This window comes from Oncorhynchus clarkii, chromosome 22, assembly GCF_045791955.1.
Source record: "Oncorhynchus clarkii lewisi isolate Uvic-CL-2024 chromosome 22, UVic_Ocla_1.0, whole genome shotgun sequence".
NCBI classification, from domain to species: Eukaryota; Metazoa; Chordata; class Actinopteri; order Salmoniformes; family Salmonidae; genus Oncorhynchus; species Oncorhynchus clarkii.
In genome coordinates, this window is record NC_092168.1 from 36,509,684 (window position 1) to 36,526,153 (window position 16,470).

Genomic DNA, 16,470 nt, shown 5'->3' on the forward strand with positions numbered 1-16,470 from the left:
GGAACGCATCACTTTTAACATGGTCCACGCACACCCGCACGGTCGTGAAGAGGGCACGGCAGCACCTCTTCCCCCTCAAGAGGCTGAAAAGATTTGTCATGGGCCCTCAGATCCTCAAAAAGTTTGATAGCTGCACCATCGAGAGCAACTTGACAAGCTGCCTCACCACTTGATCACAAAGCGCTACAAAGGGTGGTGCGAACAGCCCAGTAGATCACTGGGGCCGAGCTCCCTGCCATCCAGGACCTCTATATCAGGCGGTCTCAGAGGAAGGCTCGAAAAATTGAGACAAAAATTGAGACCCCAGCTCCCAAGCAATTGAATGTCAACTCTGCTGCCGTCCGACAAACGGTACCGGAGCATAATATTGGCACTGACCACTGACCACACACCCACACACCCCCCCCCCCCCCCCCCCCCACCCACCCACCCACCCACCCACCCACACACACACACACACACACACACACACACACACACACACACACACACACACACACACACACACACACACACACACACACACACACGCAAACCGACACAACACACACACACATATACAGTTGAAGTCGGAAGTTTAAATACACCAAACTGAGTTTAAATGTTTCACAATTCCTGACATTTAATCCTAGTAAAAAATTCCCTGTCTTAGATCAGTTAGGATCACCGCTTTATTTTAAGAATATGAAATGTCAGAATAATAGTAGAGAATGATTTATTTCAGCTTTCATTTATTTCTTCACATTCCCAGTGGGTCAGAAGTTTACATACACTCAATTAGTATTCGGTAGCATTGCCTTTAAATTGTTTAACTTGGGTCAAGCGTTTCGGGTAACCTTCCACAAGCTTCCCACAATAAGTTGGGTGAATTTTGGCCCATTCCTTCTGACAGAGCTGGTGTAACTGAGTCAGGTTTGTAGGCCTGAGATGTTGCTTTAATATGTCCACATAATTTTCCTACCTCATGATGCCATCTATTTTGTGAAGTGCACCAGTCCCTCCTGTAGCAAAGCTCCCCCACAACATGATGCTGCCACCCCCGTGCTTCACGGTTGGGATGGTGTTCTTCGGCTTGCAAGCCTCCCCCTTTATCCTCCAAACATAACGATGGTCATTATGGCCAAACAGTTCTATTTTTGTTTCATCAGACCAGAGGACATTTCTCCAAAAAGTACGATCTTTGTCCGCATGTGCAGTTGCAAACCATAGTGTGGCTTTTTTATGGCGGTTTTGGAGTAGTGACTTCTTCCTTGCTGAGCGGCCTTTCAGGTTATGTCGATATAGGACTCGTTTTACTGTGGCTATTAGATACTTTTGTACCCGTTTTCTCCAGCATCTTCACAAGGTCCTTTGCTGTTGTTCTGGGATTGATTTGCACTTTTCGCAGCAAAGTACATTAATCTCTAGGAGACCGAACAGTATGACGGCTGCGTGGTCCCATGGTGTTTATACTTGCGTACTATTGTTTGTACAGATGAACGTGGTACCTTCAGTCATTTGGAAATTGCTCCCGAGGATGAACCAGACTTGTGGAGGTCTACAATTTATTTTCTGAGGTCTTGGTTGATTTCTTTAGATTTTGCCATGATGTCAAGCAAAGAGGCACTTGAATGTAGGCCTTGAAATACATCCACAGGTACACCCCCAATTGACTCAAATTATGTCAATTAGCCTATCAGAAGCTTCTAAAGCAATGACAACATTTTCTGGAATTTTCCAAGCTGTTTCAAGGCACAGTCAACTTAGTGTATGTAAACTTCTGACACACTGGAATTGTGATACAGTGAATTGTAAGTGAAATAATCTGTCCATAATCAATTGTTGGAAAAATGACTTGTGTCATGCACAAAGTAGATGTCCTAAGCAACTTGCCAAAACTATAATTTGTTAACAAGAAATTTGTGGGGTGGTTGAAAAACGAGTTTTAATGACTTCAACCTAAGTGTATGTAAACTTCCGGTTTCAACTGTATACACACACATTTACACTCATTATTTGCTGCTGCTGCTGTTCTTTATTTTACTTTTAATATTATCTATCCTGATACCTAGTCACTACTCTGGCTTCTTGTAAATATCTAACTCAATTACCTCATACCCTTGCACATTGATATGGTACTGGTACTCCCTGTATATACGGGTACTCCCTGTATATACGGGTACTCCCTGTATATACGGGTACTCCCTGTATATACGGGTACTCCCTGTATATACGGGTACTCCCTGTATATACGGGTACTCCCTGTATATACGGGTACTCCCTATATATACGGGTACTCCCTGTATATACGGGTACTCCCTGTATATACGGGTACTCCCTGTATATAGCTCCAAGTTTTGCGTATTTTATTTTATTCCTTGTGTTAGTTAGTATTTTATATTATTATTTTGTAAACTCTGCATTGTTGCGAAAGGTTCATAAACAAGCATTTCACTGTAAAGTCTACACCAGTTGTGTTCGGCGAATGTGATAAATAACATTTGATTTGATGCGCTGTTGAGTTTTGACCGCATGAGAAAGAAATGCCACTATTCAGCTTCATCTAACCACCCCAAAATAATCTAATTCGAAATGAGGCGTTTTTGGAGTAAGAGTAACATTATAGGACTACTATGCTGTTATATTCAGTTCTGTTATCATCATCTTGCGGGACATTGATCCAGCTTTAGAAATCATTTCCCAGAAATATTTTATCCAGCTCATGTATTCTCAAATTGAAAAAGCTCCGGCAGGACTAGGTATCGTTTGTCCATCTTGAGACACTTTGCCAATGTACACTTCCTCAAAATAGTCCGTATTAATCTGAATATGTCATTGATTTGGACATTTCTGCAGAGATCTTAGTTGCGCAATTTTACATCTAACTAAGGTGTTTGGTGCAGTATTTCTAATTTCTCAAAATGTGCATGAAAACGAGTAGTCTATCATTGAATGACAACAAACACTTCATTTAAGGATCCCTACTGTTGACCAATGACGGCTCCGAACTTCAGCTTGCCTCAAAAAAAAAAATTGTGTGTGCGCACAAACAGCTGAAAAAACCCTTGCCGAAGACCAAAACGAACAATAACGTCATAAAATGTCCTCATAACATATGCACAAACTGTTACGGATGGGAAGCATGCGGGCACCTTTACACTGATCAAATGAGGCAGGAATTTATTTGGTGTCAGTTAGTGAAAATGCTGTGTAGATTTAATCCCTCCAGATTTCTATTGAGTCACTTTGACTTGGAAATGAGGCCAAAACTAGAAGCTGTCAGCTAAACCTTTTTCATTCTAATGCTATTTTACAAAATTTGCATCTGCTTCTCTCTTTCTATTCAAATATAGTACAGTCCTAAGCTAATATCCCCATCCCTTTTCCCACAGAAGGTAGCTTGCTAAATTGCCCAAATTAGAATTTGACATTCTCACACTGTTTGCAACATAGGCTTTTTAAATCACATGCATTACTGTGGTAGACATTGATGTACTCAAATCTTTGTTAAAAACACATTGAATCGAATAAATACAAAGCACACTGCTTGCAGGAAATAGCAGGAAACTCCGATGTGAACATATCGATAAGAAGACTTAGTTAGTATTTAACTGGATATAACAACATGCTTTTTAATTGCTCATGGATCTCTTGGAGGAAATGGATTAAGAGTGTTTCTACAGACAGGAGGAGGGCACAGGTGGGCACTAGAGAGCCTCAGCACCCACCATGCCCTGGGCCCGGAACCAATCTAATAATGGGCAGAGGAAGCACTCCTAAAGGAAGACTAAAGGAGCTTATCCCTCCTCCAACCATGCCCCTTCAAGCTCCCTTTATAAAGAGTCATCTCTTCCCTTTTGGTCTGGGAAATAGTTTTGTAATACTACCTACAACAATGAAGAGTGGGTAGGAGCAATGCAAGGATCAACAATGTGGGATGTAAGAGGAAGACTGACTGTGAAAAACAGTTCATAGTGACAAACTGAGATCAAGAAGGATGGGCCACCTTCACAGAGTGCATTGCATGTTAGCGGCCTGTTGACATGGTAATAAACCAAACTAAAAAGGGGGGAACAGTATTAAACTAAACAGGGGACGATCAGAGAGACAGATGCCCCAGTCGGAATGGTTCCAGGAACAGCTATTCCCCTTTAACTCTCAACCAAAGAGACAATTGGGAGTGAATCAATCTGCTGCCCAGACCCAGCCCCACTGAAACATCCACACACTTAATTAGAGCCCAGGCTGAGTCATCATTACCATCGTCTCTGTCACTCCCACTACCATCATGTTTAAATAGCATACTATGGTATCACTTAGCATCACTGAGGCCTGTGTGGCCAATCGGTGTGACCCGGTTACAAGATTAGCCTATCGTGGGCCTGCATCCATGATTCTGCAACAGCTGTCCTCCAATAAGGCGTCATGGTACAGTGGCCGGACTAATCCCCCAAAAAATAATCCAGAACTGTATTGGTTTGTGGATGAATTCAATAAAGACTGACGGATGGCTACCATACACTCAATCCCTTCCCCAGCGCCACAGACACGGGCAGGCTGGTGCGGCAGCGCCAACATTATATTACCCATGAGTCTTCATTTCTCACACAGGAAAGCTAATTGGAGGCCTGACAGCCACAGTGAACGGATAGCTAGCTGGCTAGCTAGTGGTAATGGTGGAGTGTTCGTTATTAAACGCTGGAGGGCAGAGCAAGGGGAGAGAGATCAGTAGATGATGACTGTTGACAGACGTGCCTGCAGAAAGTAAGACATTCATTTTAAAAAGTCACTTTCGAATTTGAAAGATTTTGTATTGTCAGGGTTATATAGTAAGCTTGAATGAAACACATCGAACACTTGACATAACAGATCATTTAACCTAGGTGGTTTCCTTCCCATTAGGTCCTTTACATTAGACCAACCCCTCTTTCCCAGTGTCGTGGTCTACAGTGTCGTGGTCTACAGTGTTGTGGTCTACAGTGTCGTGGTCTACAGTGTCGTGGTCTACAGTGTCGTGGTCTACAGTGTCGTGGTCTACAGTGTCATGGTCTACAGTGTCGTGGTCTACAGTGTCATGGTCTACAGTGTCGTGGTCTACAGTGTCGTGGTCTACAGTGTCATGGTCTACAGTGTCGTGTAGGCTGTTAAAATGATCAGAGAAAGTGCACTTCCGAATTAAATATTTTGCATATTTGCTAAATGTTAATTGTATAGGCCTACTGAATGGAGTCATTCAGGGGAGTCATTCAGGGGATTACCTTTACCTTAGACCACACCCCTCTTTCACAATGTTGTAGCCTAGAGAGAGAGAGAGCGAGAGAGCGAGAGAAAATAACTGACCACTCTGACTGACCCAAAATGAAGGAAAGCTTTGCAGAGCATAGCCTTGCTATTGAGAGACGCAGCCGTAGGCAGACCTGGCTCTCAAGAGAAGACAGGCTATGTGCATACTGCCCACAAAATGAGTTGGAAACTGAGCTGCACTTCCTAACCTCCTGTCAAATTTATGACCATATTAGAGACACATATTCCCATCAGATGACACAGACCCACAAAGGATTCGAAAACAAATCCAATTTTGATAAACTATAGGGTGAAATACTATTGGGTGAAATACCACTGTCTGCAGTCACAGCAGCAAGATTTGTGACCTGTTGCCACAAGAAAAGGTCAACCAGTGAAGAACAAACACCATTGTAAATACAACCCATATTTATGTTTATTTATTTATCCCTTTGTACTTTATCTATTTGCACATCATTATAACACTGTATATAGACATAATATTCCTTCGATACTTTGTGAGTGTAATGTTTACTGTTCATTTTTGATTGCAAATGAAAGTGAAATAGATAATAAACAATGTAAACATGTTTCCCATGCCAACTAAGTCTTTTGAATTGAATTGATTTGAACTGAGCCAGAGAGAGATTAGTCAGAGGCGTGAGATAGAGAGAAGTGAGAGAGAGGAGTGAGGGAGGGTGAGAGACAGAGACAGACACAGAGAATCAGTGATAGACAATCAGAGTGACAGACAGAGAGACAGGCAGACAGAGACAGGCAGAGACAGACAGAGGCAGAGACAGACAGAAAGGCAGAGGTAGAATGTTCATCATACCGTGACTGTGGTAGGCCCTTCTTGCTGAGGTCCATCCTCACCCTCTCCCCCACATGTCTGTAGATCTCCACCAGGCAGCCCATAGCTCCGTCTCTCACCTAAGGACACCAGGGGGAGGTTCAAAGTTCATCTAGAACATGCCCTAACAGGACTACAATAGAATATGAAAATGTCTTTATCTACGGACAGAATGCAACTCCCATTCACTCACAGATGTGTATACGCCAACACTAATATGATATGTTTAGCAGATCTTGAAACAGTCGCTGAACAGAATCATTACCCTGCATCCCCCAAAAGATAGCACTGTTCTGTTCTGTGGCTGCCACTAGGGGGCTTCATGTCCCTGTAGAAATGCCTGTGTCCATCTGTGCTAGAGGCCCTCTCCCTCCCTGACCAGCAGTGTAATAAACTGATTGACACAGCAAACGCACCTGGCTGGTGGGATCTCCTAGTAGATTACATATGTGAGGGACTATTTTACTGAGGGTTAAGCCTTGGGCTCCGTACCTGGAAGAACAAAGAGGGAGAGAGAGAGAGAAAGCAATGACATCATAGGTAAGCATCAGCATCACTGCAAATAGACTCCTGACAATAAAGACCTTACCATAATAACATTTAAAAATTCCCTATGATACACATGAGAGAATATTGACACATTTTAAATCAAACCTAGGCTCATCCATGCTCTCGGCAGTCAGCTACAATTCTATTGCTTTCAGAGTATTAGAAAGGAGAAATCTAAAAATGTATATTGAATCTTACCTTGTCTATGACGAAGGAATGATGGAAAAACATGAGCAATGATAAAAGAGATCAGCTCTAATGACAATCTGTTGTATAGTAAGAACAGACAGACAGATTGATAGATGGGTCATTGAGAGGCCAGGCAGTCTTACATGTTGAGCGTTGAGATGAGACAAAGGCACACTCCCTCTCTGGTCCTGTTGTTCTTGTGTTTGAAGCCTCCCAGCATTCTGTCCCAAACGTACTGGGGAGGAGAGGACAGGATATTTGTACCAGGTCAACAATCAAATAGCTTTTTGTCACGGATCAGGTCATATCAATTAACATACAATCGAGTCAGGAATCAAAACCTACCTAGGATTCAGGAATGAATCAACAGGGAACTGGGAAGGAATTGTGGGATTGACTCAAGACCTTTGTCAATAACTCGTCTATGAGGAAATGTTGGCCCAGGAAAGCTCCACCTGTGGGATGTGGGATATGTGTATGTGTATGTGTATGTGTGTGTGTGTACACACGTACCTGTGGGGTGGCAGCCTGCTCCATGATCTTCAGCAGCAGGATTTGATCTTGGTCTCTGACTTGGTCTTTGGAATCCCCCAGACGATCTATCAGACTGGGCAGTACTGGAGACACACAGGGGAGAGGGATGGACACACAGGGGAGAGAAGAGAAGACAGGGGAGAGGGATGGACACACAGGGGAGAGGGATGGACACCCAGGGGAGAGGGATGGACACACAGGCGAGAAGGGATGGACACCCAGGGGAGAGGGATGGACACCCAGGGGAGAGGGATGGACACACAGGGGAGAGGGATGGACACACAGGGGAGAGGGATGGACACACAGGGGAGAGGGATGGACACCCAGGGGAGAGGGATGGACACACAGGGGAGAGGGATGGACACCCAGGGGAGAGGGATGGACACCCAGGGGAGAGGGATGGACACACAGGGGAGAGGGATGGACACCCAGGGGAGAGGGATGGACACACAGGGGAGAGGGATGGACACACAGGGGAGAGAAGAGAAGACAGGGGAGAGGGATGGACACACAGGGGAGAGGGATGGACACACAGGGGAGAGGGATGGACACACAGGGGAGAGGGATGGACACACAGGGGAGAGGGATGGACACCCAGGGGAGAGGGATGGACACACAGGGGAGAGGGATGGACACCCAGGGGAGAGGGATGGACACCCAGGGGAGAGGGATGGACACACAGGGGAGAGGGATGGACACCCAGGGGAGAGGGATGGACACACAGGGGAGAGGGATGGACACACAGGGGAGAGAAGAGAAGACAGGGGAGAGGGATGGACACACAGGGGAGAGGGATGGACACACAGGGGAGAGGGATGGACACACAGGGGAGAGGGATGGACACACAGGGGAGAGGGATGGACACACAGGGGAGAGAAGAGAAGACAGGGGAGAGGGATGGACACACAGGGGAGAGGGATGGACACCCAGGGGAGAGGGATGGACACACAGGCGAGAAGGGATGGACACCCAGGGGAGAGGGATGGACACCCAGGGGAGAGGGATGGACACACAGGGGAGAGGGATGGACACACAGGGGAGAGGGATGGACACACAGGGGAGAGGGATGGACACCCAGGGGAGAGGGATGGACACACAGGGGAGAGGGATGGACACCCAGGGGAGAGGGATGGACACCCAGGGGAGAGGGATGGACACACAGGGGAGAGGGATGGACACCCAGGGGAGAGGGATGGACACACAGGGGAGAGGGATGGACACACAGGGGAGAGGGATGGACACACAGGGGAGAGAAGAGAAGACAGGGGAGAGGGATGGACACACAGGGGAGAGGGATGGACACACAGGGGAGAGGGATGGACACACAGGGGAGAGAAGAGAAGACAGGGGAAGGGTTAGCATTGCTATCTAAAGATGTGGACGATGAGTTAAAATCCAATGAAGCTCAAACGTTTAGTCAAGGCAGGGATACAAGCGTTTTTTTGTCAGGCATTTTGTCTAGAAATCTAAAACAATATTTTATTTGAACTCCTTTAACCATGAAGAAAGTGATATTTTCTAAGATAATAAAATGACAATCTCACCTGTTCCCACATGGTTCCTAAATCGGTCCTGTAACCTTGTCACTAGGACAGATAAAAGGTCTATTCCAAGCAAAGCCACCTGGAACACACAAAAGGAGAACATTTTGAATAAACAAAAATACAAAATAACAACATATGAAATAAAAGTACATCGAAATAAATAAAAAACATCTTAAATTATCTGTTTTTAACAACATTAAACAATCTAACAATAAACAATTCCTTCTGATTCAGTCCAGTATGCAAATTAGTTTCACAAAGGGTTGAGGGTCAACTGAAATATAATCACTCTATCTGCTGAAAAAAGGACAATGTATAATGCTGCCACTCTGAAACGTGTAATATTGACTTATTACAACTTTTGTACAGTGCTGCCATAGAAAACTCATTAAAAAGTTGCCAGTCACCGTGGGAAAAGTTGCCAATCACCATGGGAAAAGTAGCCAGTCACCATGGGAAAAATATCCAGTCACCGTGGGAAAAGTAGCCAGTCACCATGGGAAAAGTAGCCAGTCACCGTGGGAAAAGTAGCCAGTCACCATGGGAAAAGTAGCCAGTCACCATGGGAAAAGTAGCCAGTCACCGTGGGAAAAGTAGCCAGTCACCATGGGAAAAGTAGCCAGTCACCATGGGAAAAATATCCAGTCACCGTGGGAAAAGTAGCCAGTCACCATGGGAAAAGTAGCCAGTCACCATGGGAAAAGTAGCCAGTCACCGTGGGAAAAGTAGCCAGTCACCATGGGAAAAGTTGCCAGTCACCATGGGAAAAGTAGCCAGTCACCGTGGGAAAAGTTGCCAGTCACCATGGGAAAAGTTGCCAGTCACCGTGGGAAAAGTTGCCAGTCACCGTGGGAAAAGTTGCCAGTCACCGTGGGAAAAGTTGCCAGTCACCATGGGAAAAGTTGCCAGTCACCGTGGGAAAAGTTGCCAGTCACCGTGGGAAAAGTTGCCAGTCACCGTGGGAAAAGTTGCCAGTCACCATGGGAAAAACCATGGCTGATGTCAGGTAAAAGCACTATGCCCCCAAATAGTTAGCTTTCCTTTTCATGGGGTGAGAGAGCTGCTCAACGAACATCTAGTGAGAGTAGCCCTGCAAACACCATAACAACACATAAGCATCACCTGAGCTTGTGCCGGCCATGTTGCAATTTTTGAAACTTTCAATCTTGTAAATAAAATACAACTCTGCGCAATGAACCCTGCAGCATTGATGAACACTGCCATCTACTGGTGAGTGTGATAGAAGTGTAGAAAGTAACAGTGTTGCATAGTCCAGGCAGCCAGCAACAGACACGACCTATGTTATCCAATTTCACAGCTTCCGTATCATATGCTGCACAATTAACAGCTCTCCTTTCCTCAGTTTAGGCTGGAGACTGGTTCAGGTTTACTAGAACACTACCAGGGGCGGCAGGGTAGCCTAGTGGTTAGAGCGTTGGACTAGTAACCGGAAGGTTGCGAGTTCAAACCCCCGAGCTGACAAGGTACAAATCTGTCGTTCTGCCCCTGAACAGGCAGTTAACCCACTGTTCCCAGGCCGTCATTGAAAATAAGAATTTGTTCTTAACTGACTTGCCTGGTTAAATAAAGGTAAAATAAAAAATAAAAATAAAAAAATACCAGCAGCAGGCATGTCTGCCCTGGGGGCATAATCCTGATCCTTTGTTCTCATATGCAGATGAAAGGGAATTACAGTAATTAAACTGATGACAAGCCCAAAACAAAAGGTCTGGAGAACTAAAACTGGATGTCCAGAGGAGAGGACAACATTACAAAGAGCCCCAAATTGCAGCTCTGAATTCAACTACATTTAGTCTCTTCTCTGAGGGAAATGTAGATTATCTCTATAGGTCACAAACTACTCAGCTTAGAATCTTCTTACCCCATTTAGAACCCTAAACCTAACCCCTAAGCCTAAAAAGCCTTTGTCCTCGTGGTGACCTGGGAAATGTTTTACTTACTTTTACTGTCCTTTCAGGGATTTCCAGGAACCACTAGGATAGTAATACAAGCCCACAAAAGACACACAGTTGGTCATCATGGGGAGAGGAGGGTGGAGGATGGCTGCTGCAGTGCAACCTCCCTGCCTGCCTCCCCCCTCCCCGCCTGCCTCCCCCCTCCCCGCCTGCCTCCCCCCTCCCTCCCCGCCTGCCTGCCTGGTGAGTGAGTGAGTGAGTGAGTGAGTGAGTGAGTGAGTGAGTGAGTGAGTGAGTGAGTGAGTGAGTGAGTGAGAGAGTGTGAGAGTGTGAGAGTGAGAATGGAGTGAGAGAGAGAGTGTGTGTGTGTGTGTTTCCTCACTCTTCCTCTGCCTGGGCCTCTCCAGCCTGATCCATCCACCCGTCCAGTCAGTCTAGCCCAAGCTAGTCTCCACCCCCAGAGAGAAACAGACCTCTCCTACTCCCTACAGACAGACAGATGGCTATACTGCCTCCCCCTCCTGTCTCACCCCCAGGCCCTCCCTTCCCACAGCATCCCCCGGCTCAGGGCTGATAAACATAGTAGGGATTTCTCCCTTCATCATGGCTGCTCTACACTTCATTTCAACATGGCCTTCTCTTATATTGCTCCTCTCACTGACTTTAACTAGGGGTATGTTGACGTTCTGAGACAAGCTAGCAGACTGGCTGGGACTGTTGTTCTACTTTCCCTGCATTCAGGTTAATTTGTTCACCTTGGCTGACTAGTGAGGAGCCGAGTATGGATCTCCACCAGGAGATAGAGGCTACAGGATACTGAGGCTGGTGGCCATCCTGTCTGATGACACGCTGGTAAAATAATCTCACCTCAGACCCTGTGGGACCCTTGTCCCCATTAAACCTGCAGCTCTGCATCTCTCTCTCTACAGTACTGTAGCCATTCGTAGCATACAGTGGCATCATTGCCATCAGCTGGCTGAGAGGATGAACAACTCCTAAAATTCTATGACAAGCAGAACCTACAGTCCTACACACAGTAGATCTCTATATGACATGGATAAACAAGGAAGGGGACATTAGATGATTCCATGCCTATCCTCCTGGCATTAATACATGTCACACAAAGCAAAAGGCCCCAGCCAGTAGTGCTAGCTTGGTATAGCCAGCTAGATGTGTTCTCCAATACTACAGGATGGGTGGTTACCTCTCGTCCCACAATTCATTATAATGGACACTTAATGACATCTCATTCACTTAAACGTGTCTGCTACTCATCGCTGTGTCATGAGTCATGGAAAATAAGGATTCTCCCTCTGCTCTCATCTGATGTGGCTGGACCAGGCTTAGATTGAATCATGGCAATGCCCATTCGCTTTGAGACTTTTATTTTATTCCCAGTGGCCTGACACTACACACACACACACACACACACACACACACACACACACACACACACACACACACACACACACACACACACACACACACACACACACACACACACACACACACACACACAACCTCCTCCCTTGTCTGTTGAGACAGTAGAAGGACATATTAGAGCAGACAGGCATGGGTGTATTGCATGTATTGCAGATTCATTCGCACGTGCACAGACACACACACACTATGGGCTCTCCCTCCCTCACTGCAGTCATTTTCTATGAGTCAGGGGAACAGCTGGGCTGAGCGGTGGCTGGAGGAGAAGAGACAGCCAGCCAGTTAGCCAGCCTGTGCTGTCTGGACAGACAGAGCCCAGAGGCAGAGCTATACAGTAGTTACCTAACACCCTGTCATTGGTCTGGATTCCTGACCCTAGTTCCCTCCCTTACACTACAACATCAACGGTTTACCAGCTGGGGTGGGAGTCAGACCAGAGGTTTGACTGGACTGATACTAAACTACGGCTGCACGAAATGTGCAAAAAATCGAATTGTTACAGATTGCGATTTGACATGCGATATAGATCAAAACACATGGGTGAACTGTTGGAATCATAGAAATAACATGATTTATATTAAGAAGCAAAGTGGAAAGCATAATTGTTCTTGTTTGGAACAATGTGTTGACATCACTTGACCTAACAAAACAGCATGCAAACTTAGATTGAATCAACAGCGAGGAGGAGGAACTGTGCAGGTTGAGTGACAGGGGGTGAGATGACAAACAGAGTAAACTATTAAAATGTATGCTGCACATGCTGCACATGACTGAGTGGAGTTTCAAAATATTGAGATATGGCTAGGCCATCTCTTGCGATACGGATATTGCACATCAATATTGCGATTTCGATGTGAATTGGATGAATTGTGCAGCCCTATCATCGACCAGTGCTTGGGGACAGCACGGTACTGAGTGATGACGATAACATTATACTTCAGCTGCTCTGTATGTTGTTCCTGGAAGCCCAGGACAGTGACTCAGCGATAGACTAGTCAGCAGGCAAGACTCAGGAGCCTGAAGGGGAATTGGCCTAGCTGTTCTAAAGCGGAGTCGAGGAAAAACTTGTAAACATGCATATATGAAACGCGCACACACACACACACACACACACACACACACACACACACACACACACACACACACACACACACACACACACACACACACACACACACACACACCAGTGTTTCCAGTACACTTCACACAGACAATGCACCATTTCTGCCTCTCTATTCAAGCTTGAATTCCTGGATTGAAAACAATAAAATAAGAGTCTGCTCTTCCAGCTAAACTCAGCAAAAAAAAAGAAACGTCCTCTCACTGTCAGCATTTGTTTTCAGCCAAATTAACATGTGTAAATATTTGTATGAACATAACAAGATTCAACAACTGAGACATAAACTGAACAAGTTCCACAAACATGTGACTAACAGAAATTGAATAATTTGTCCCTGAACAAAGGGAAGAATGGGGTAGCATCTCACAGCAAGAACTGACAAATCTGGTGCAGTCCATGAGGAGGAGATGCACTGCAGTACTTAATGCAGCTGGTGGCTACAACAGATACTGACTGTTACTTTTGATTTTGACCCCCCCCCCCTTCCTCAGAGGTCTGCCAGCAGTCACAAGCTGGTTACGCGCATTCACATGAGAGGTAGCTCCCGTTCCATTTGCTTTTCTGAAGACAAAGGAATTCTACGGTTGGAATATTATTGAAGTTTTATGTTAAAAACATCCTAAAGATTGACTCTATACATCGTTTGACATGTTTCTACGGACTGTAACGGAACTTTTTGACATTTCGTCTGCAACCAGTTAACGCGCTTCGTGTGTTTTAATTTGTTTACCAAACGCGCTAACAAAAGTAGCTATTTGGACATTATCGAACAAATCAAACATTTATTGTGGAACTAGGATTCCTGGGAGTGCATTCTGATGAAGATCATCAAAGGTAAGTGAATATTTATAATGTTATTTCTGACTTCTGCTGACTGCACAATATGGCGGATATCTTTTTGGCTTGTTGGGTCTCTGAGCGCCGATTATTGCATGGTTTGCTTTTTCCGTAAAGCTTTTTTGAAATCTGACACAGCGGTTGCATTGAGGAGAAGTGTATCTATATTTCCATGTATAACACTTGAATTTTCATCAACATTTATAATGAGTATTTCTGTAAACTGATGTGGCTCTCTGCAAAATCACAGGATGTTTTTGGAACTACTGAACATAACGCGCCCAATGTATACTGAGATTTTTTTTATATAAATATGAACTTTATCGAACAAAACATACATATATTGTGTAACATGAAGTCCTATGAGTGTCATCTGATGAAGATCTTCAAAGGTTAGTGATTACTTCTATCTCTATTTCTGATTTTTGTGACTCCACTCTTTGGCTGGAAAAATGGCTGTGTTTTTCTGTGACTTGGCTCTGACCTAACATAATCGTTTGTGGTGCTTTCACTGCAAAGCCTATTTGAAATCGGACACTGTGGTGGGATTAACAACAAGATTACCTTTAAAATGGTATAAGATACTTGTATGTTTGAGGAATTCTTATTATGCGATTTCTGTTATTTTGAATTTGGCGCCCTTTGGCAACTTTGAGCATCTTTATCTCTTGAATGTTTTGGCATTCAGGTCCCAAAAGCCACATATTTTTTTGCTGTCAAAAATAGATTGAATTGAACTGGATTTACCACTATAGCCTCTCCCCTGAAACTGACACACCATCACCATCACCAGGCGGGGCAGGGCAGGGCAGGGTTGGCTCGACTGTGGCTGAGGACGGACTGTGGCTGACCGCTGACCACACACATTCCCCTCACACACACTCAGGCTAGAGGAAGCACATCTCCAGCCACGGGACAGACCTGTCTGACAGGATAGAAAAATGCATCAGTTTGCAACATGATGACTAATGTTCTGCTGGAAGTGAAGGCATCAAACATGGCCTACAAACAAACAGTCAGCAGCTGATTCAGGATGTCTGACACTACATGACAGAAACCTGGGAGCTACAGCCTGATCCAACTGCCGCTTCTCTGGGAGGACATAACGTTACTAGTTGTACAGGACAAATTGGGCTTCCTCACTGAAATAGGACAGGACAAAAAGTTTTTTTTGTGTGGTTTAAAAAACAAATGGTATACTTTTGTGGTTGAAAAGGGATATCCAAAGTTTAAAAACTGTAAAGTCCATACATTTAAAAGGGTAAAAAATAAAATAAAAAATTAGTGGGAAGTCTTGAGGTCTCCCCCCTTGCTAGCCCTGAAAGCAATGAACTTTATAACCAAACAAGAAGAGAACAGGGGATATCTTTGGTCAACCTTTCACAAACACCATCCATGTTATTGAACAAAGACATCTCTTTTCTGGAGAAAATAACTGTTGGAGCCTAACCGTTGTTTGGGTCTTGCTGATATCATGCGGTTGGTAGGGACCCTAAAATACCCTAAAATAGCCAAAATGCCCCGTGCTTGAAAGAAACCATTTCACTTGTCTGAGGGCAGTGGGGATAGGTGGTAACGGGGAGAATTTGGGGCACTTTCACCCCAGCTCTGAAGGCTGATAATATACAGCCACTGACCTCAGACATTAAAAAGGTCACTCATAAAAGAGATCAGGGTGAGAATTCCAACTGCTGACAGTACAAATCAGATGTGTAGGCCTAATCAGCGTGCACATTGCTGTGCTAGAAGATGTTGGAGCCGGGACCTGCTTGTTGGGTTAGGACAGGTGTCAAAGCTTTTCAATGACCACCTATTTAGTGTGTATTGTATTGTTGATAAAGGGAGCTTGGGTGTTTATTGTTTTATGTCTGTGCATGTAGCACCAGCTCATTTAATGAGACGATTGAAAAACATGCTAGCTAGCAGCTACACACACACATACTGTCATGTAACTTCAAACCATGAATTTGCACTTCGATGATAAATCCAGTGCCCATAGCACACAGCCTGTCCTCTCAGGTCCAGCTATGCATAATGCATACCGTAGTACTAATTTCAGAGAATGTATTCCATCTAGGAGAGAGAAAACTAATTATTACAAAAACAGCTGAATTAGCTCTTCACTTGATTGGAGATGGGCGGTCGGTGCTCTGCTCTGCCTACCACATCTGAAAATACTAAGTCAGCCTAACCACCATCCTGAGGCGATATGGGACAAGGTTCCTA

At 44.9% G+C, this 16,470-nt stretch overlaps 1 protein-coding gene and 1 non-coding gene across 2 annotated transcripts in view; one reads left to right on the forward strand and one right to left on the reverse strand.

Annotated features, from left to right (window-relative positions):
- The window catches only part of LOC139380833 (CLIP-associating protein 1-A-like), a 120,826-nt gene that overhangs the window by 78,352 nt on the left and 26,004 nt on the right, over positions 1–16,470 (reverse strand). The window contains exons 2-6 of the mRNA XM_071123924.1: positions 8,932–9,010; positions 7,367–7,470; positions 6,997–7,088; positions 6,532–6,607; positions 6,098–6,195 (exon numbers count right to left, since the gene is read on the reverse strand). Coding sequence (XP_070980025.1) covers positions 6,098–6,195; positions 6,532–6,607; positions 6,997–7,088; positions 7,367–7,470; positions 8,932–9,010 — 449 coding nt within the window. The remainder of the gene's footprint in view (positions 1–6,097; positions 6,196–6,531; positions 6,608–6,996; positions 7,089–7,366; positions 7,471–8,931; positions 9,011–16,470) is intronic.
- Positions 9,966–10,090, forward strand: LOC139381036 (U4atac minor spliceosomal RNA). Its single transcript, XR_011628505.1, has one exon. It is a non-coding gene; the product is annotated as a U4atac minor spliceosomal RNA (small nuclear RNA).